The 21,765-nt window shown below is 38.0% G+C and overlaps 1 protein-coding gene across 1 annotated transcript in view; it reads left to right on the forward strand.

The window, feature by feature from the left end:
* Positions 1-21,765, forward strand: part of LOC137661595 (lipoxygenase homology domain-containing protein 1-like) — a 192,831-nt gene that overhangs the window by 21,424 nt on the left and 149,642 nt on the right. Inside the window, 11 exon segments of the mRNA XM_068397201.1 lie at positions 1,371-1,534; positions 3,542-3,628; positions 6,601-6,733; positions 11,587-11,738; positions 12,332-12,410; positions 13,283-13,358; positions 14,925-15,001; positions 15,104-15,135; positions 15,273-15,402; positions 18,327-18,430; positions 21,280-21,453. Coding sequence (XP_068253302.1) covers positions 1,371-1,534; positions 3,542-3,628; positions 6,601-6,733; positions 11,587-11,738; positions 12,332-12,410; positions 13,283-13,358; positions 14,925-15,001; positions 15,104-15,135; positions 15,273-15,402; positions 18,327-18,430; positions 21,280-21,453 — 1,208 coding nt within the window.

Consider the following 21,765-nt stretch of genomic DNA (forward strand, 5'->3'; position numbering starts at 1 on the left):
TAATCCTACCTTATTTTTTCTAGAATGCCATAGAAAACTAAGTGCAAATTCCTGAAATCATTGGTTTCACTAGTTCTCAAATAATATTCTGCTGCAGTGTAATTCTGTGTATGTATCATGATCAACGTCCACTGTCTCCTTTAAGAAAATGCCCATGGCTAGCACTGAAAATACTGAGTGACACTCAAAACAAAAGTGGTTTTGCTGAACCTCACACCAGAACTGCAGGATAGCTTATTGCCTGGGGTTTAATATGCACAGATCTATTTTAAGTATTTCAAATAGTCAATAAACACAAAATTCATCATATCATAAGCTCACTCATCATTGCTATATTATTTCTTAGTGTTTTAGCCAGAGCAGGTAGGATCAAAGATACTGTGATGGAGGGAAAAGTCAGTAATACAGGTAAAACATGTAGCATAGATGAGTCATTAGATGGCAGGGGGCTTCTGTAGTCAGTAAGGCCCTTTATTGCTGCTGCTGTACTTTAAAGGAAGTTCTCTTTTAACTTTTAAGAAACGGTGATATTAATCAGTGGTGCAAAATGATCTTAGCAAGCTTGGGAGGTGCTTAAATGTATATCGTTTGAGTAAGTATCAGCTAATTAGAACATTGGGAGTGAGAGTGTTTTCTTAATATTCCTTCCTGTTATCAGCCATCCCTCAGCCATACCATTTCCCTTAATTCCATGCCATTGATACTCAGCTTCCACTAAACCAAAGCCTAAATCCATATAGTTGGCCTTGATAATTATGAAATTTAACCATGGAAAGACTATTGGTATCTCAGGGTATAATGCCAACACTGCAATGCAAGAATATGTTGGTAATCTTTCAGTGGATTCCAAACAAGCTGTTACATCTGCATAGCCCATCACACCTTTGATGACATAAAGATCATTTCTTAAACAGGTCTCTTTCAGCAGAGGTGATTTGCTTAGAGAGACCCTAATGCCTGAAGTGATGAGTTTATAACTCCAGAGCTAGCTTGCTGAGACCCCCCTGCGTGGCTGCCATTACACAACACTGCATTGGGCAGAGCTGATACATCCTAAGTAAAGAGAAAGCCATATTTAATACAATTTAATACAATATTTCAAAACTGTGTTTGAAAAGTGATCTACATTCATGCAAATTTGACTTTGTCATGTGGCATATGCAGAGTAAAAGATGTGAATGCAATCTGACATTTCTTGATTTTTTGCATGCCCAACACGGCAAACTCAATATTTGACTGCTGTAATTTTGCGAAATACGTGTTTCTGTATTCATTGACATGATATTATTTAGAATTTTGATTAATGAAATGCATTTTGCTCAGGAATCTTGAGTTTAAGTAATTCACTGAATCTTTTTATCTTTTGATAGCTAGGAAATGGAAGGTGTCAGTCCTCACCAGTGATATGCCGTCTGCAGGAACAAGCTCAAAGGTTTATATTACATTGTATGGGGATCGCAGCAGTTCGGGGGCTATTTTTCTTGATGGAGAGGAGGGAAAATTATTTCAGAGAGGCAATGAAGACATCTTCACAGTAAGTAATATATATTCATTGTGTTGCCCTCTTGTATCCTGCCAGATTGCATGACATTTCAAAGTCTATGTGATGAAAAGACAGTTAGTTTTTTGTATGGTACACATATCTGGAAAAAAGAAACAGGACTTAAATGTAGAACTAAATTTAGCATCCTTTCCCACTCACCTTTCCAAAGCTGATTTGATCCAACATATTTCTTGTCTGTTTAAGAAGAACTATTGGTTAATTTGCATGGTGCCCAAGAAACTATCAAGAAATATAGGACAACAGATACTTGTTTAATTTCAAAATTTGAAATAGGGTTACAGTATTAAAAATGAAATGAGAAAGTGAAGAATTAGGGTATGGAATAAATTTTTAACTGTTAAATACCTGCTGCTTTATTTAAATAATGGCAATTTTTATACCTGTAATAAAGTCTGTCTATCTGAAGCTGCTTCTGCTCCCAGTTACACAAAAAAATTTCTTCCCCATCCATCTTGTGGCATCACGATTTAAGTGAGCCAGAATAGGTCTGTTATCAAAAGCTGCATAGCTTGAGTGTGTGTATGGGATTGTCAGTGGGTGTCTCTAGAAGGTGCCGGCCATAGGGCCATATAACAAACAGGTGCTTCCATTGCTAGTACCCAGCATAGCAAGTCCTCTTCTGAGAGAAGGTATTTAATGGCAGCATTGATGAAGAGTTCATCTTTTTCACAATAGCTTCATAGCTGCTTGGGATGTAAGAAATGTAGTTCTTAGCCCTCTTCAGCCTGATGGAGTTTCTCAGAAGAATCCAACACCTCTGATAAGATACCATTCTCCATCTGTGATATCAAAAAAGATTGAAAGACATAGATGAAATAGGTAACCAGGTGCCTGACAGATAAAAATATCTTCTTTGCAATAGATGTTGCTGGCTCTGTTTCATGCTCCAATTATTGGGATTAATTTCACCTCCAATGACTTTTAAATGCAAAATATGGAGGCAGTCCCTGGTTTGGGACCTAGGATTCCCCTCTTAGGTGAGTATCCATTGCACTGAATACAACTAAGGAGCGCCTACTGTGAAACACATAGAAAGAGAAAAGCCTTTCTGCTTGTGCTGTATGCTAGATCTCAGTTAACTCTGGTCTGTCCTCACTGCTCTGTCTCGTTATTCTTTATGACACTGAGTTCAGAGAAGTTCATGATACAGGGAACTCAGTTTACACCCACCTCTACACTGTAAATGAAAACATGAAAATGAGTCCAACAGAAACAACAGAAGGACAGCAAATCCAGCATACATAATAATAATAATAAAAAAGATACAGCAAGGAGGGAAGACATTAATGGTGTGTTTCCAGTTCCTTGAAGATAAGCTTTCTATTCCTACACTAGTTCGTAACTAGTTGTTTGAATAACCGTCACACACAGTTATTCCCTCAGCACCCTGTTATCTGTACTGGACACACTCAACCAGCCTGTCCAAGAGCTAATCTTTCAAATACAGATTTTTAAGTTGATTTAATTGAAATGATTTGTAAAAAGAAGCATCAAAGCTGAACGCAATTGTTTTCAAAGTTGTAAGGCACACCTTCCTTGAGGGGTAGGGAGAAACTCAGAGGTATGTGGGAGGTGCTTGGGAGACAGAAATCATTTTGTAACAGGTCAGTAGTATAGATGCTAAACTGAGCCAGGTTTTAGGGTCAAGACACTTTTGCTTTTTAGTCATACATACAGTCTGTATTCATCTCCCACTGAGGCCAATAGTCAGTGGGGAACAAAATAGCTACAGCAGCATCCTGAAGCCACTTAAATGGGGTTGGCAGGCCAAGAGGTTTTTTTGAGGGTTGTCCTTTAAAAGAGCTGAGCTTCTAATGATTATCCAGAGTAAAATATTTTGGAAACACTTGTTTAAATGTCAGAATATTTAATATTTCTAAACAAAAATGTCATCTGACAGTTAGTAAATTAATTTCTGTTGCATGACTTTTCCTTTTAACGAACGTCTGTGTTTCATCAGTTGTGTTTCTTTTATAGGTTAATACTGGAGACATAGGACATCTCTACAAAATACGCATAGGACATACAAATGCAGGAAAATCCCCTGCCTGGCACTGCGAAGAGGTAAAAGCAGTGAGAAAGAATTTTATCTTTTCAAAAGCAATCACTCTGACAGTGGAGTCAAAATACAAGTCAGAAAACATCTAATGCTTGCAGCTTCATTTAAGAGATTACTTATGAAGAAGGTTTTGTGTGGAATTAAAGGCAGTTTATGATGGTATGTCTTGGCTGTTTGTTTGCAGTTTAGTGAGAGCTGTACATTATGTTTCTTTAAAAATGTGTGGCTGGGCACGAAGGAAGTCTGCTTAAGTTGGCTGCTGTAGTCTGAGTCTTCTACAGTCTTTGTATGCTACAGAGTGTTTAGTGTTTGCTGAAACCCAGAAAGTCATTGAACTCAATCTCACTAAGTCTTCCTCAAATCTGTGGCTGATGCTGGGTCCTTGTGCATAGCACCAGAGCTACATTGCAAATGTTTCTAGTTCTGTGTCTCTGAGGAGAAAAAGACAATAACAGGTTCTTTTCCCTCCTTATTTAAAAAAGATCTTGATGCAGGTAAAGCAAAGATAACAAAGCATAGAGAATCAGCAAGTTCTGTTTCAAGCTTCAGTCGTGAAGCATAGTATGTAGGCTTCTGGACTGGGAATGAAAGGACTTGGCTTTTATCCTTAACATCACTGATGTACTGTGTGTGCCAATGACATGCTATGCATGCCTGAAACACTTCCCTCTTTGTGCCAGAGTTTCTTCTCCTTCAGTTAAGAGACAGCAGTTTATGAAGGACTTCAGAAGCTGCTGGTAAACTTATTGTTATTATAGTACTTCAGGGTAAATCTAGATCTATCTAATGCAATGTGTCCACTAAAGTTAAATATTCACTGATCAATGTTCAAACTCTGTGGTTATTTGATGCTTTAAGTAGTTTTCATCTGGGTCTGAAACTCAGAAAGAAGACTAAGTTAACTGAAGATTAGGCAAGATCCTGTGTGTTCCCACCTCTAGCCAATGCATATCTACATTGAAATATTGTGTCACTGGTAGTATCACTCTGTCTAGGAGGTGTGATGCTAGAATTATAGGGATTATATCTCTTTCAGTTCAGGTGAGGATTGCCTGATTATAAAGCCTAGGTATTTCTTTTCCTGCTGTGCTGTGTTTTGGGGAATGCTGGAGTCAGAATATCATTTAAGATACTTTTTTTTTCCAGTTCCTTGCTATTTTACTTTTCATAAATTTGTGTGTAGAAGCAGTGAACAGGTGGAAAATACTTCATAGCTTTGTCCTGTGAGACAGAGGGACAGGTTATCAGCAATTTCTAAAGTGTATCTGTATCTGAGTTGAGAAGCTAGAAGAGGACAGTGGGTTTTCTCTTATAGAAAAGGTTCATTTGTATGCTTAATCTTGATATTAGAAGTTTTGGTTATCACAAAATCTGACTCTACAAATGGCCCTTTGTGGGTTTGTTGTACACCATCATCTGTGAATAAAGGCTGCACTGCCTGCTTTGTATAAGACACTCATTTAAACTGAGAGATTGAAAAAGTCTGACGAAAAAAGGAAAGAAAAAATGAGAAATCATTATTCCCCTTCTTGCTTCACAGCCACGATATATTCATTGAAATCAAAGTAAAATTTTAAAGAAAGATTCAACACTTCACTGTGTTCCATTGACTATTGGCTTATGAATTTTAGTTGCCTACTTACCAAGTCTCAATCAATCAGGCAGTTTTTAGGGAGTGATTCATCAGCCAGGGTGAAATCATTCCCTCTTTGCAACTTTGGGCAGAAAGTCAAAGAAAAGAAATACATTCAACCAAACACTCTACAAGTAACCTAGCTTTTTGTATGGTAGAGAGCCAAAGGAATATAGCCACTGACTTCTAGACTTCATAGAAGAGAAACAACCTACAGCAGGCTTGTCAGATGCTTAACATCATTGTTCCTTGGGAAACCTACATTTTTCTGGAAGATCTGAAATTAAGAGAGAGTGCTCTACAACTACAGGACTTTTCTGGTAGTTACACATGCTAGCCCTCCATCAGTGTCCCATGGTTTCTGTGTCTATCTCTGTATTGAGATGGTATCAGGCCTGAAAATGTCCACAAAGGTGCTGCTTCGCTAATCCAAGCTCCCTTTTCAAGATCTGTCAGAGATGTTGAGAGGCCAAGATGTGCCAGGTTTTTCAGACAAGACGAATCTCTTTCTTTAAAGTTTAGTATTCAAGCAGTAAAAGAGAGAAAAATATTTCCAGTAATTCTGAACTTGTTCAATATTCGAATTAAGGAGATTAGATTCTACAAAGCCAGAGCAGGAGTGAAACTACAGGTAGACATGTCTTCGCTTCTCTCTGCTGGTTCAAAATCTAGTGTAGCTACTAGTATAAATTAGCATAATCAGGGACTATTCTAATATACAGCAGCCTCTGAGGTGCTTACTAAGGAATACTTTGAAGTACGAAATAACTAGACCGCCTTCCCTTCTTCAGCTGGTGTGCATATGGTCCTTTTGCTGCTATATGCTAGAAGTTGTGCATGGAAGAAAATTTTGTGGGGCAGACTGGTGTTGGGGCTAGCACTTTCATGGTTTATTTATGTCACAAGTAGTGTTAAAGAATCAAAACCTGTTCCTTTAATTCCTGTTCTGATAAGAAAATAAGTTAAAGGAATAGAACTATAAGCACTGCCAAGCTTCCCAGTGGGAACATTCGTGTTTGCTAAGCCATTCCACCTAGTGCCAGCCCACGTGGATATACCAGCTGGAACAACATAGCTGTATTTTATAGGACTGCGCCTGAGCTGATAAACCCTGTTTCTTGGCTGCACTTGAGTTACTCTGCCCTGCACTTTCAAATCTGACTAAATGAAAAGTTAGATTGGGGGCAGTTCTGTCCAGGGAGCAGACATGCCCCAAACCCATGGGTTTGTGATTGTACCTCAGAGCTCTAACTGCACAGATTCCAAGAGCATCCCACACATTCGTGTTCTGTTCTATCTGGACTGAGATCAGCTACTTAAATTGCAATTCTTGATGTTGTTTAGGTGCAGTTGCTGAATCTTTTCTCAGGGGAGCAGTTTTTTTTCCCTGCACATCGACGGCTGGCCTGGGGCCAGGCTGATGGGGAAATATCTGTGGAGCTTCCCGTTTTACAGCAGGGTCAGCCTATTTTTCCAGGTAAGCACAATACCACGTCAGCTAAGTCAGGCCAAGAGGCAAGTTCATTGTTTTTCATCAGGCCTTCTATTACTTTTTAGCTGCTACAACACTTTTTCTGTTGTTTTCCTGTGGTTACTGGGCATACTCAGGTGAAAAGTTAAGAATCACTGGAAAGGAGATGGAAGAATCTTTAATGCTTTGAATTTCACAGGTCCTTCAAAAAGTCTCCTTCTTTGGTCAGATTTTCAGCATTTGTGTTTGCTTTAAAATTGAGGCAATAGTAAAGACACCTCCCATAGGCGTAACTACTGTGAAGTCGTCATACATGAGTCGGATCACAAACTCTGTTTTCAATAACTGAGGATTATAGCTCCAGTATGACTATTGTAGCTGCTGTTTTAGTTTCTTTCTTGTAAGTGGCTGAGACAGGCTTTCAGGATCCTTTTAATTTCTCGGTGTGGAACAAAACTGTAACAATATTTTGTAAGGCTGTGTTAAAACTCCATTACTCACATAAAGATTGTATTGTAAATCTAAAGGTGAATGATGCCGAATTATTGGGTGTTGGGTATTGGGTGTTGCTGCTGTTGCATTGTTTTAGTGTCCTGCTTCACCACACCAATCCCTGTCACCCATGCTGGATGTTGTTGCTATATGGTCTCTCTGTTTCAGCAATGGGAAGGGAGTGGAAAGTCTGTGCTTACTCTTCCCTTCCCTCCAAATGGCATTGTTCTTTTCTGGCCTAAAGAAAGTAAAAGGACTGAGCAAGATCAGTGTATCCTAAGAGAGACGCGGGTGAGCAAGCAAGAATGCTGGGGCAGATTCCCATCCTGTAGGGTGTGATGGTAGAGGGGGAAAAGTCATAACACCACTGGTATTACTTATGCTGGAGCTTTCACTGAAGAAAGATCCACCTGGGACAGATTCTACTCCCTCCTCTTTTCCCTTCCCCAAAAAATCATGCAAACTGCTGAGGACAAGATTAATGGGATGAGAGAAACTTGCATTCAAAGTTCTCTAAAAACTACAGAACCCCTTTTTCAGAATGTTTAATACTATAGCAATGCTTGGTGGTATGCTTATGGTACTTTGTGTTGATCTTGCAAAACTGAAATGGTAATAGGCATTTCAATGGTAACAGCTGTTGTGGGTGCAGGCTAGACGAAGAGGATATAAATGAAATTGAGGGGCAGAAGTCCAGAAAATGACCCATGGATGTGGGGAAACATGCCATGGGGCAGTCATTCTCTTAATAAAGATCTGGGTGGCCTGTAGCTGTATTTATGCCTATCTATGACAACTGAGCACTGAGATTAAGAGCCTGAAAAGAAAAGTAGAAGAACAGGTTTGTGCCTCATTAATACGTGTTTAAGATAAAAAGAATAGCAGGAGAGTTTTCCTCCAGTGATGTAGCTAGCAGCTGTAAATGGCTCGTAAAATGCTGTAGAGAGAGGCTGGCCAGCCCTAACCACAATGATTTTTGAACTTGAATGGTTATGCTCTTTACACCCTTGAGGGCATGAAAAGCCTCAGAGGCAGTCAGCTTGCTTCCTCATAGGTTTGGTCTCTTTGGTCAGGAGACTTTAATATTATTAGTGTAGGGGAACATACAGGCACATTGGTATAAAACCCAAACACACACCCTCCCTTTAAGTAAACGTTAATTAATGATCATTAACATGTTATATTGAATATGCTCCAATCCCCTACTTGGAATATCTGTTCTTCCCCAAATGTTCTCTTGCTTAATATTCTGGCACGCTGACCTTACCTTCCAATTTTCAGGCTCCTCTTCTGAGTAGGTTGTGTCCTTGTTTCTGAGATAAAGATGGAATGAAAGATTTTTATTATCAAGTAAACTTAGTGCATCATAAAGTACAACAGCACACTTAAAGCATCCTCTCAATCTGCTTTTTGTAGGTAAAAATTTCTCCCTCACACAAGAGAGGAAGAAAAGAACTTCTGTGCATATCTACCAGCCTCAGTATTAGAGGGGTCATGCTGAAGGCTTTGGAGAAGGCAGTTTCATCTCCAACTTAGTAATTGAAAGACCGCCTCTGTGTCTTTTTACCAATATTATATTTCTGCATGAGACAGTGAAAAGAGAACATAGCTTTTAACTTCAGAGAAGGTAGTTTGATAACAGAACGGTGAAGAGGTCTGGATTCAATCTGAAAGAGAGATTATGAGAGGCACTTTAAAACCAATTTCTGAATAAAAAGAGGCTGACAGCCTTTTTTATTCAAAGAAAAAATGTCTGAATTAAACTGTTAAGACATAGAGACTTTGTGGCTCTAATACTGGGGGACTGAGCACCATTCATTTGACTTTTTATCCTCAACCATCCTACCTTTGTCCTCTTCTGCTCATATCTTATGACGCAATCTTTAATATATGATGATGAACTACTTGCTGGGGATAAATCAGAGTTACACAGTGTTTGGTGGCTGGTGGACCTTTGCTTTTCTTCTTGCAGAAACTAGAAAGTAGATAGTTAATGAAGGAGGGAATTGTAGGAATAGAGAGGATTGTTGTGGTCTTAGACATAGGATTGTTGGTCTGGAGAAATGAATTCTCTGCCTCTGCCACGGTCTGTTCATGGGGTACCTGTTCATGAGGTTGCTGTAAAGAAAAATTTTGAGAATTAAATAGATCAGGTGGTGAGATGGTAAATGATGTGGGTAAAATACAGTATTAATTAACAGTTCCTAAATGAAAACTATTTTGAGTATTGAGACAGGTGTACTCTGGAAAAAAATAGTACATGACTATGCTGCTAATGAAATACTATCAAAAGCTTCTGTGCCTTAAATGTGGCTGGCTTTTGTCCAAATAATAATAGCTGATCTGAAAAAAGATGTGTTTTACCTCCTTGTTCTGTCTCTCATAATTCATAGGCATAGGGGAAAGAATTAAATTTTGTTAAATAATCTTAACCCTTACACTTTCTAATTTCAGAATGACATGTTTACAAATGTAATGTTCTACACTTATAGACAAAAATAGATGTAAAGAATACAGTTCCTTCTCTTAATGTCTGTTCTGCACACTTTTCTGTGGAATATCTAAAGGAAAGAATCACAGAATCATAGACTGTCTCAAGTTGGAAGGGACCCATAAAGATCATCAAGTCCAACTCCCTGCTCCTTGCAGGACTACCTAAAACTAAACCCTATGACTAAGAGCGTCATCCAGATGCTCCTTGAACTCTGACAGGCTTGGTGCCATGACCGCTTCCCTGGGGAGCCTGTTCCAGTGACTGCCTGCCCTCTCAGTGCAGAACTTTTTCCTAATGTGCAATCTGAACTTCCCCTGACGCAGCTTCATTTCATTAAGAGTTTCACTACTTCCTAGGATAAAAGCTGTAAGCATTAAAAATACTCATAAATACTTATTATAAAGCTGGGATAATCCCTAGGCTTATGAGAGGTAGAGAAGTGTAAAAAATTGCGAAAATTGCTTGAATTTTTAAGTTAGCTATTTTAAGCCTCTATGCTGGATTTATTAATATTAATTAGGAAGCAAACTAGCACTAACGTTCTGTGTGGGCACATTAAAATAACATGTGCAGAGTGCTTATTGTTTTAGCTAGATTGCTACTATTATCCAAACTGAATTCTCTAAAGACAGCTTGTATAGTAACCTGCACACAAATTCCATGTAAATAAATATGAGATAATCTTTAAAAAAAATAAGCATCAAGGGAAAAGTTGTAAACATGGAATGGCCACTTAACACGATTACAGATATGGACTGATCCTGAATAAATTTTCACTGGTTATTAAAAGGAGGTGTTCGTCCATCAGAAGAGTGAGATGTGGGAGCAACCTCCTTTAGAGGATTACAGTCAAGCTTCATAACATATTTCAAGTGGAAACTGATAATTGAATGATGATAATGTTGATGTTGTTCTGGACCCAATGGTCCAGAAACCCTTTTCCACTTGCAAGACAAAGAAGCACAAGGACACCTACATCTGGAAGAAGAGCTTTTGTGTCAGAAAACGAGGTTTTCTCTCCCCCTTTCATTCTCTCTGTACCTCGCTTGGTCTAACAAAATATTGTTACTGTATGTTGGCATAAAATTTGCCTTTCCTGTGTTTCTACTGAAGATTATAATTGCATGTGTTTATTTTAATTCTGAATTTTATGAGGTTCCTACACCTGCAGTTTAATGACCACAGTTTTCTATTAATACATATTTTTATATATCATAGTCTTTATTCCAGTTTCATTGGATTTTGACTCAAATTTAATTTTACTTCCATTATCCATTTCTATTAAATAACCAATTTATTGAATTTAAGTCCTAGGTTTTTGCTCCCAAATTTACAGCCTTTAAAGAATTTCCATATAGAATGTAATAGAGGAAGTCTCTACTATCCTATTGCATGAATCAGTAAAATAATAAAACAATGCAGCTTTCTCAGTTCTGAGGTTCTAGAAAACTAAAACTATGGTGTGAGTTTTTTGCTTCTTTGGTTAACCAGTGCATTTAAAACGTTAATGGCTCCTGTTGCATGTTATAGTTTTGATCTCACCACTTATGTTGAGGCTAATCTTGGATTTATGTTATTTACTTTTCAGCTTTATGGTGATTTCAAATGATGCTGCAGGACAAAGACATACTATTGTGCATCGAAAATTCAATTCTGTTTTCATTTCCCATAGTGACAGTCTGGGATAAAAAGCATAAATGTAGCACCAAAGCAAGTTTGTAGATTATTTTACTTAGATATTTAAGGTTTTATACTCTAACTGTCCTTGACATGACATGGATGTATTTGGACTCTACAGGCACATTCACAGCTAGATGTTATTGTCACTGTAATAATGTTTGTGATATGAAAGGCTGTCGTCTTTTATTGTCAGTGACTGTCTATGAAGTGCATGTGACAACAGGAGAACTGTGGAATGCTGGAACTGAGGCTGATGTCTATATTTCTTTCTATGGAGAAAGAGGTGATACAGGATCAAGACAACTGCTCAGGTCACAGAAACCCAAGAGATTTTTAAAAGGACAAGTAAGTGAAAGATAGGACATTTTTTAATATGTTTGGCTGGCTTTTCTTTCTCAGGTGGGTGGTTATCCCAGGCAAGGTGCAATTAGAAAAGACATAATTACTGCCTTCCAGTATTTCCCCATAATTCCATAATTAAGCAAAAAATACTTTCTAAAGCTATACCAGTGCTTTTGGAAGACAGAATTTCATTTATAAAATAGGTAAGCTGTGTACTTTTCTTTTTAATTCTTCTAAAAATTTGATTTAATAAGTAAAGAAAAAATTAAACTTTACATTTTATATCTGCATTTCTAATGTTGAAATCTGCTGTAATTTGTAATTGTTTAGCCAATTAATCTTTCAGCAGGTTTCTCTTTCCTGACTCTGATCTCATTCACTTGAATGGAACTACTTCCATTAGCAAAGTGATGAGGCTTACTTCTTTTATTTCAGGAAACCTGTCCTTCTTGGTTTGTTCTTACCTTACCATTAGTTGACATTTCAAAGGATTATCTTGACAAAAGAGTTCTATGGGTTTATGGGTCTTCAGGATTCCACGGGTAAAGAATGCTCTGCTTTTTAGTTTTTACTGAAATTTTGTTGATTGATTTCAGACTGACATCTTTGCTGTTGAAGCTGTGCACCTTGGACATTTGTACAAGGTTGTTATAGGACACAATGGTCTTGGATCAGGTCAGAAATCTCTCTCTGTAGTCACTGAATACAGCCTGCAAAGTTATTAACCTTTTATTTGAAATGCAATATGTATTTCTAAAACTGAATGTATGGAAGTGTTTCAGAAGTGAAAGACAAAGGCTTCTAAGGAAACTGTTCAAGTGACACAGTTACCTTATTGTATCATCACAAATTTCAAATATTTTGTGTTCACTTTCACTATACTCTCAACCATTATGTTAAGGACACCATCTGCTACTCTTCTGTCATTTTTGACTAATCTCTATGGAAAAATCATGAAGAGAGGGAGTGTCTGCACGATAAGACATTGCATATGTCTTGTGCAGTCTGTTTTGTAGATAAAATGGTCTTTTATAGTTTTAGGTTGATTAGCATTATCAGTTACACTGTAAAGATGCAGTTGGAGATTTTGGCTGCACTATCTTCTCATTAGACACTCAATTAATGGTGAAACTCAAATTGCTTGCCGTCACAAGATCTGTTTTTCAAGCTCTTGAGCCTGAATATTGTAAAATATAGCAACTTATTTTGAGCCATGATAAGCTGCTATCTAGTCTTGTTGATATTTTGATTGGCAAAACAAGTAAGTCTCATACAATGACTGTTAAATCAGGGAAGGATGTGGAGCAGTCAGGGCCATGACAGCCAGGGAGGGACCTAGCAGCCTGCAGGCCCATAAGGAAGCTCTACAGTACCTAGAGCAGGTACTGTCCTCTCTCCAGCCATTAGGGCAGCCGTGACTCTAGCAACCTGCCAGGGGAGCTGCAGATTTTGCAGTTCCAGTAGAAGAGAGAAAGCCATAGGAATTCAGACTTCATTAAATCTGCCTCTCATGAACTAACTTTTTTTTTTTATAAACTTATTCTAAGGAAATGGCTGGTTTCTGGACAAAGTTGTAATCAAGGATCCTATAACAGATTTGGATTATACTTTTCTTTGTCACAGGTTGGTGGTGTTTCATTTGGGTTAGATTTTTAATAAATTTGTAATTACTCATAGTTTTTCTTCTGAAATGTCCTGTCCAGGGGAACAGGTGTTTCCTAAAAAGTGAGCTGAAATGGTCTGATTCTTTTTACAGCTCTCTGAGTTGTACCTGCCCCAAATCTCTGGTGCATTTGAGCTAACGAAAAAGCAATAAAAGTACTGCCTGGGAGCTTTCTATTCTCGCGCTTTGTGAACTATTCAAGACGTGCTTTTCTGACACATTCCCCATATCCAACACCTTGGATCTGACACCAGCAGGTCCATCCATTCTTCCATGCCATGTGATGCAAGGCTTTTTGGAAGAGTGGGTTGCTGTGTCTCTAGCAGACTGATCCTACTTTGCTGAAGTTAGTATGGAGATTAACTTGGGGTTCAGTGGGGATCAGGATCAGCCTTTAAGATCTTGTGAAATATCTATCACAAATGCAGCTCCCTGACCACATCTCTTTTTCTCATTTGTCTTGCAGCCTGTCACAGAGCTGCAGTGTAATTTGAAGCAATCCTAACTTCCCTACCTTTTCCCCTGGAGATGCTGCTGCTCTAAATATTCTGTTCTATAGCTCATTTCTAATTTTATCTATGCCTGATTAATTCTCAACACCTTATGTTAAAATTATAATTGATAAAGATCAGTGCAAATATTAGGAACGATAAAGTCCAGTCACGTATGAATCTAGCTGCAGCTTGCCAGTGGCACCTCAATTCTATTTCCTCCTCTCACTTCTATGACTGAATAAATAACTGCCTGAGACAGCTCAGAGTGAGCAATGTGCACACTGAAACTGATTTATGTGTGAGTAAGGGCCTTCTGACTATCAGATACAGCACCTCATCTTTTCCTGACCTAATTTTGGTTCTATATTCTAGATGAGATGAACTGCTATGAAGAGATCTATAATGCTAGCTTCATACATAATTTAGGGAGAGTTCAAATCCATTTCAGGCAGAAAAATACAGGGTATGTGCTAGTTATTGTTAGAGCCTGACGGCATGCTTGCTGATCTTGCTCCCACAGTGTGTGAATCCTTTTGACTCAAATGGAGTTAACTTACGTAAGTAGATGTGAAGCAGGTACAATGACATCATAAAAGAATAGTTCAGACATGGTAGAATTGTTGCCTGTGTTGGATTTGCCTCCCTGTATAGGGACATTCTTTCAGTGCATGGAACAATTTACATCTTGCTGTAGCCTTCTTGCGGCCAGGAAGAGCAAACATCATGACCGCTGCACCTTTTGTTGTTGGTCTGGGATCAATATGAGTTCTCTGATTTGTAATAATTGGCTTAGGCCCTTGTACTTCCGTCCAGGAAAGAATTTATTTATAAGCTTCATCAAGAACAAACAAACAAAACCATTTTTGCCAAAGTCAATCTCTTTTCACTAAAGCTGGATTTTTGTATTGCTGTTTGTCAGCCTTGAGGCTGGGATAAATAGAACAGGAAGTATCAGAATGCAAGTGCCGTGTATACAATATGGTGGGAGTTGCCAGTCAAGGTTATATTACTGAAATCGGTTCTGGTTTTTAGGTGGCTGGACCAGGGGCAGGATGATTGCAATATTGCTAGACAACTGACTGTGACAGATGCCAGTACATTTCCAGGAAGTAAGTGAAAATTGGTGTGGAGCAGAACCCAGCCTCACCGCAACTGTGTCAAATGGAACGAGCGTGCTCTGTAAATTAATTACATGGTTTTTATCTGTACAGGACAAGAGCTGGAACTCAAGAGAGAGGAAACTGTAAGAATGTACCTTTTTATTTTTATTTAAACCATTCAAATTATGCTTTGAGTGAAATCAGGCAAGTTGTACTCATGTGTGTAAAATTCCTGTGTATCACCTCATAAGTCTTTTCTGCTTGTTGTTTACAAAACTAGTGGGCTGCTGAAAAGTGGAAATTTCAGGAAGGCAATACCCTCCAGTTTTACAACAGGCTTACCCGTGGCTTCATTTGCCTCAGTCCAGATAGCAGAGTTGATGCTCTTGGTGACAAGAAAAACAAATATGGTAAGGTACTTTTCATGTGGATATATGCATAAGAGATATGAGAAAGGAGGACTTTATAGTTCACTGTGATCTCATATAGTGATTCCTGTAGTGATAGGAGTAAATAATTATAATAAACATTTTCCTTACTTAAATATTTACATGTATTAATGGCTATAAGAACTCAGAAATTATATGCTTGGTTTACATATAAAGCACAAAAAAAATCTTGTATGGTATCTTGTCATTGGCTTTCACTTACCAAATAAAAACTTCTTGTTATGTGCAGTTTAGTGCTTCCATGGAACTGCCATGGCAAGGACAGCTACAGTCTTTTGTAACTAGATCCATCCAAGCTAACAAGTTCAAATTTCCAGATATAGTTCATTAATAGGGAGTATAAATATATATATATATATATATATATATGTATTTAAAAAATTCATTTTGTTCCATCCCGGTCATTGATTTTAATGGCACTCTTCCAGTTCCTCCTCTTCATCAGCTTCCATCCTGCTGTGTTACTAACACTTAACTATAATACATATCATATTAGGCACACACATTTTTGTTATCTTTGTAGTGATGGAGCTGCTCAGCCTTTCTGACATCTTCCCAGGGACCTTACACATATCTTTTTTGAAGTGATAGAACAGAATCTTTCAGGACACACCAAAGAGTACATGGAGAGCTGTGCAATCAATACGTCTTATCATACCCTATAAAGGCACCTTAAAAAAGCTGCATCAGAAAACTCAAATGTATATTATGGGAGATCAGTAATACTACAGACGTTGAAAGTGGGTGTTACTCTGTTTTACTAAAGCTCTTCTTATTCGTGGGCAGTTTTTGTCCTTGAGTTCAAAGTATTTGGTGACTCAAACACTGATTAACTCAAATCTCCTACGTACAGCTTTAGGATTTGCAAATATCTTAAATGCCTCAAAGTAGTTGCACAGCATGCTAGTGTCCTTCCTTCAAGGAGATCCATTTAGGATCACAAACTGTGAATCACTTGGTGACAGACCAAACTACCTGCATGTAGGAATCTGGTTTCTAATCTGCACTGATGCAGTAAGCACATCTTCGCTGCTGTTTAATGCTGTGTCTTCAACTGATGAATTGTTTCTGATTTGTTTTAGAAAAATCAGACAGTTTAGACACTGCAGAGTTCATAGACTTCTAACATGCAGAATTCGAGTCCACATTGCAGACTGTTTCCTGATTTTCATCTAGATGCACTTTCCTTTCTATAAATTAGTGCATTTCTATTAGTATTTTCCTGACATAAATGTGTGACATTTTTATTGCATTCTGTACCTGTTTGGTACATATTTACATGCTAGATGTAAAATTCATATGAGTGTTATCTCCACAGTTTTAAAAGAGTAATGTGTATAATTGTGCAAGTACCAAATCTGGTGCACACTACTAAATATCAGTGTTAAAAATTATAAACATAATTAAATATATTATAAAGAAAGATTAAACCAAAATGGGTATAAACTGCCTGTTAATTAATTTAGACTGGAAGTCAGAAAAATGTGTGACCTGCAGCCTCCCAAGTATTTAGTAATACTTGGGAATTAAACAGGTAATCAAAAAGAGCTTGATTTTTCTGAACGGTATGATAAGGTTGCCCTGGTATCGGAGAAACAATTAGTGACACAGGAATAACCATTTTTTTTTTAATATAGTTCAGAGTATAAAACAAACACAAGTACAAAATGGATGCAGACACCTACTATGCAATTCTTCTGCCTTCAGAACAGTATCTTTCTCCCTTAACTTCTTTCAGATTTGTTTGTTTTACTTATATGAGCAGTAATTTACAAAGCGTCTAGAATAGTCATGTGCAACAGAAGTCCACAAATGCTGACATGGGAACTGTTTAAATTTTCATTTACGGGCCCTGCTTCCTTGTGTGTACTTTGGAATAAAGTCCTCTGACACAAATTATCTACCTGTCTTTCCTAATAGAAAACTCTGCATTTCAGACACTCTTAGAACTGTTTGTTTGTCTTCAACAGATTTAGAGCAATATAAATCAAAGGCCTTCAAAGTAGTGATGGCAAATTATATCAGATGATGATTTGGTCTAGGATTTTTTAATTGCTCAGGAAGCTTTGTCTCTACCTGAAAGCAGAGACCCAATGTGAGTTATGTGTCCTCCCTATCTTGCCCCAAGGACTAGAGACCCCATCTGTATTTTATGATTTGTCGCATCATCCCAATGGGCACAATGATCCTTTGCTGTATGATTCTCATGATCCCAATGACACCCTGAAAATCTTATGTTATGGACACCACAGGAGACCTCCAGAGACAGCTGCACTTTACAAATGGGCAACATAATGTACTGTTAGAACAGTTTCTTAAAAAAACAGCTGTTGCTGCTGGGTACAATAAAAATGGCAGTACTTTAGTTTTTATCAGTATTTTGTAGCTATAAGAGGTAATTGTTTGGAAAATTGGCCAGACTTAAGATTTTAGAAGCCATGAGCTATGCTGCAAGATTTGCTTTACAAATTCTAATACAGATACAGAGAAAATGAATTCTCATTTCCTACCTGAGAGCTTTACGTTCCCTGCATGATCTATGATTTATTATGTAAATTTATTGCTGTAGCCCAGTTCATTACGCTAGAGTCCTCAGCTCCTTTTTATGGATATTTTTAAAAAACATATACACTGATCAAAAGAAATTTGTTCCTTATCGTTAGCTCTCAATGTTTTTTTTCTCAAGACAGTGAAGTAGACAGTAGTCTCTAGATGCCCTTTCCTGAAGGAATGAGGGAAGCCATTGATCAGAGAGGTCAAACTGTTGAGTTAAACACTTGATTCATTCTTTTCCCTTGAAAATGATAAATCATCGATTGTAATTAAATGCAAATATGAATTAATATACTCTCATACTTCTAACATTTTTTTCATTTAACTCTTAGGTCTTTTTGATGTAAATGTCAAAGGGAGAAATACATATGTATTCAGCAGTCATCAGATGCCACGTCTTGCTCTTGCTCTTGTCAATGGTCATGTAATTGGAAAGGTAGGAAATGCTGTTACTGATTTCTGCTTCATAATTACATTTCATTTTCTGATTAGAAATAATGCTGTTTCTAATCTGTCTGATAATTGTGCTTCCAGTCAGATAAAGAGCTAAGTATTGCAGAACTAAACTCAGGAAATTGCTAATGAATAGGCAAATTTAGACGTAGGTCTTTGTCTGTTTTCTCATGGCTTACATTTTATTCTTTCGTAAGATTTTTTAATAGACTAAATGATTTGATGAAGGAATACCAGGCCATTCCAAGCTGTAATTTATATTGGCTTGTCATGTGCTGACAAGGTACCTGGAATGCTCTCGTATCTTGTTGACACACCTGAGGGATGGGATGCCATCCAGAGAGACCTGGACAAGCTTGAGAAGTGGGCCCATATGAACTTCATGAGGTTCAACAAGGCCAAGTGCAAGGTCCTGCACATGGGCTGGGGCAATCCCCAGTATCAGTACAGACTGAGACATGAGGACTGAGAGCAGACCTGCAGAGAAGGACTTGGGGGTATTGGTGGATGAAAAGCTGGATATGAGCCAGCAATGTGCACTTGCAGCCCAGAAAGCCAACTGTATCCTGGGCTGCATCAAAAGAAGCATGGCCAGCAGGTCAAGGGAGGTGATTCTGCCCCTCTACTCCGCTCTCATGAGACCCTACCTAGAGAACTGTGACCAGCTCTGGAGTCCTCAGCACAGGAAAGACATGGACCAGTTGGAGTGGGTCCAGAGGATGGCCACAAAAATGATCAGAGGGCTGGAACACCTCTCCTATTAAGAAAGGCTGAGAGAGTTGGGGTTGTTCAGCCTGGAGAAAAAAAAGGCTTTGGGGAGACGTTATTGCAATTTTTCAGTACTTAAAGGGGGCATATAAGAAAGATGGGGACAGACTTTTTAGCAGGGCAATAGGACAAGGGGTAATGGTTTTAAACTAAAAGAGGGTAGATTTACACTAGATATAAGGAAGACACTTTTTACAATGAGGGTGTTGAAACACTGGCACAGGTTGCCCAGAGAGGTGGTAGATGCCTCATCCCTGGAAACATTCAAGGTCAGGTTAGATGGGTCTCTGAGCAACCTGATCTAGTTGAAGATGTCCCTGCTCATTGCAGGAGTGTTGGACTACATGACCTTTAAAGGTCCCTTAAGACTCAAACTATTTTATGATACTATGATTTCCTCTTTTTGGATGAGTATAAATTCTAAGGATTGATTTTAAATACTCATTTTTCTTTCATGTCTTTTTCTAAGTACCACACCGCTCATAAGCCAACCAAATTATTCCAGATTTATTTTGATTCATTTTCATTTGTTTCATCCCATCTTCAAAGTCTTATATTTCCTTTCTTTCTCAGCACTTGCAGGACACAAGTAGGCAAATATAGTTGTAGAAATTAGTTCTTTCTAATGAAACTCTGCTGATGAGGGAAGAAGCTGTTTCCCTTTCACTTTTTCATGTTCCTCCCCTTATTTATCCAGTGAATAATTTCATAGTAAAAGCTGATCCCATTCCTCTTTTACATGATGTACATTGGCATTAGTGGGAATAGAGTACTCTCAGCAGAGTTAGATTTCTCAACGGGGATAGTGTCAGGCTGCCAGGCAAACTGTCAGACCTCCTTGCAGGACTTCCTAGTGTTCATATTCATTAGTGAAATTCTGATACAGAGAACCCCTTGCAGCCTGTCACATTGCAGTATATCTTACCACAGAGAGATTATTAACTGGGTACTTAAAGTTGAACTTTCTCTTTTCTGCTTTGCTGCTGACAGGCTGGATGAGTTTGAGCAACCTACAGAAAATCTGGATCTCAGTTTTCTTATTTTTAGTTGTGCAAGACGTTCCTTTTCTCAGGGAATGTGAAAAATGCTGTCATTTAAAACTTTTGGTAGTCCTTAGAATGAAGAGAGGTAAATGTAAAACAAAATGACAATACAAAAATTTCAATTGACCTTATGATACATACTTAACTATACTTTGAGGACATGCTGGCTCATGTGTTTCACAACCATTTCTAAAATCCATAAAATTTTTCCTTTACTTTTAGAAGTATCTTGAATCTGATAGATAGACAGTTTTTTGAGTATGAGTTTTTTTCTTCAGAAGGTAGTGCCTTGGAAATGAAAATTTTCTCTAGAAATGTTGATTCCCTGAAGTCTTAAAAATGCTGAAAAAATGTTAGATGATGTAAGCCAGAAGTTTTTTAAGATATTGGTCTGATTATTAGCATTTTAAATTTATTAACATCCTAGTTTTATTTAAATATGAGAATGATGGGGGAGTTGATAAAATATTTAAATATGTATTTTGTATATTATGTCTTTTATACAATGGGATCACAGAGTCTGCAAACCTGAACAGACAAGCATAGATAATGTGTTGCTGTACTCTTTCATTTAAAACTTCTGACACCTTAAGTGTCTTCTCTGAGAACAGCATAAGTAAATGAGGAGAAACACTGAGACAAACGATGGAGGGCTGGTGGCAGAGAGTTGCTGTAGTTCGTTTCCTGTCTGCGTCAATGTTACGTTCAAACTTCTTTGCCATGTTTGTAGGCTGAGACTCAAACCCTCTCTCTGATTGAGGCACTCATGTCTTGCATGTTATCCTCAGATCTATGTAATCTTAAAATGAACTGTTTCTGTGCTTTGAAATTCCAGAGTCCACAGTTTTAGGACTTTGGTATCAGGACTACAAGTCTGAAAAATATAAAGACATTTTCATATTAGACTGGTAATATGTGGAAACTTGAACAATACAGAAACTATATTGTGATACACTCTGTTCTGGATTTTACCATATCTAGTAGTGCATATAATTTACTATTCCGGCTTTGACTTTGTTAGAGCAAAGACAAGACTTGCTGTGAGCTCTATGTTCACCTTCAACCAAATGGTTGTGCCATTCTTGAGTCGGCCAGGAACCCAGGTCACACTGTTACATTCAATCTTCAAGGCAAAGTAGCTGATGAAACAACAGGATACGCTGGACTTTCCAAAGAATTTGTTGTGCACGTCAAGGTAAGATGGGCAGAGGGAAATTAAGAAGGCTCTTTAAAAATTTGCTGTTATAGAGCAGTTTGCATCTAATCAAATGTCAGAGGATTGCAAGCTAAAAGAGTGATCCTCTTCCACCAGGTGGAGCTAAACTCCAGCTTAACAGGTAGGTGGCACTTGAGAAGTTTTCCTTCACTGCTCTCCTGGGGCGAGCGATGCTGATAGTGCAGCTGGTATATTCAAACAGGGTGGGCTGTTACACAGAAAAGATGCATCTCTCAACTTTTTAGTAAACCTTCGACAAGTAGGAAGGTAGGTACATACAGGAGAGTTGCA

This window comes from Nyctibius grandis, chromosome 3 (genome assembly GCF_013368605.1).
Source record: "Nyctibius grandis isolate bNycGra1 chromosome 3, bNycGra1.pri, whole genome shotgun sequence".
NCBI lineage: Eukaryota > Metazoa > Chordata > Aves > Nyctibiiformes > Nyctibiidae > Nyctibius > Nyctibius grandis.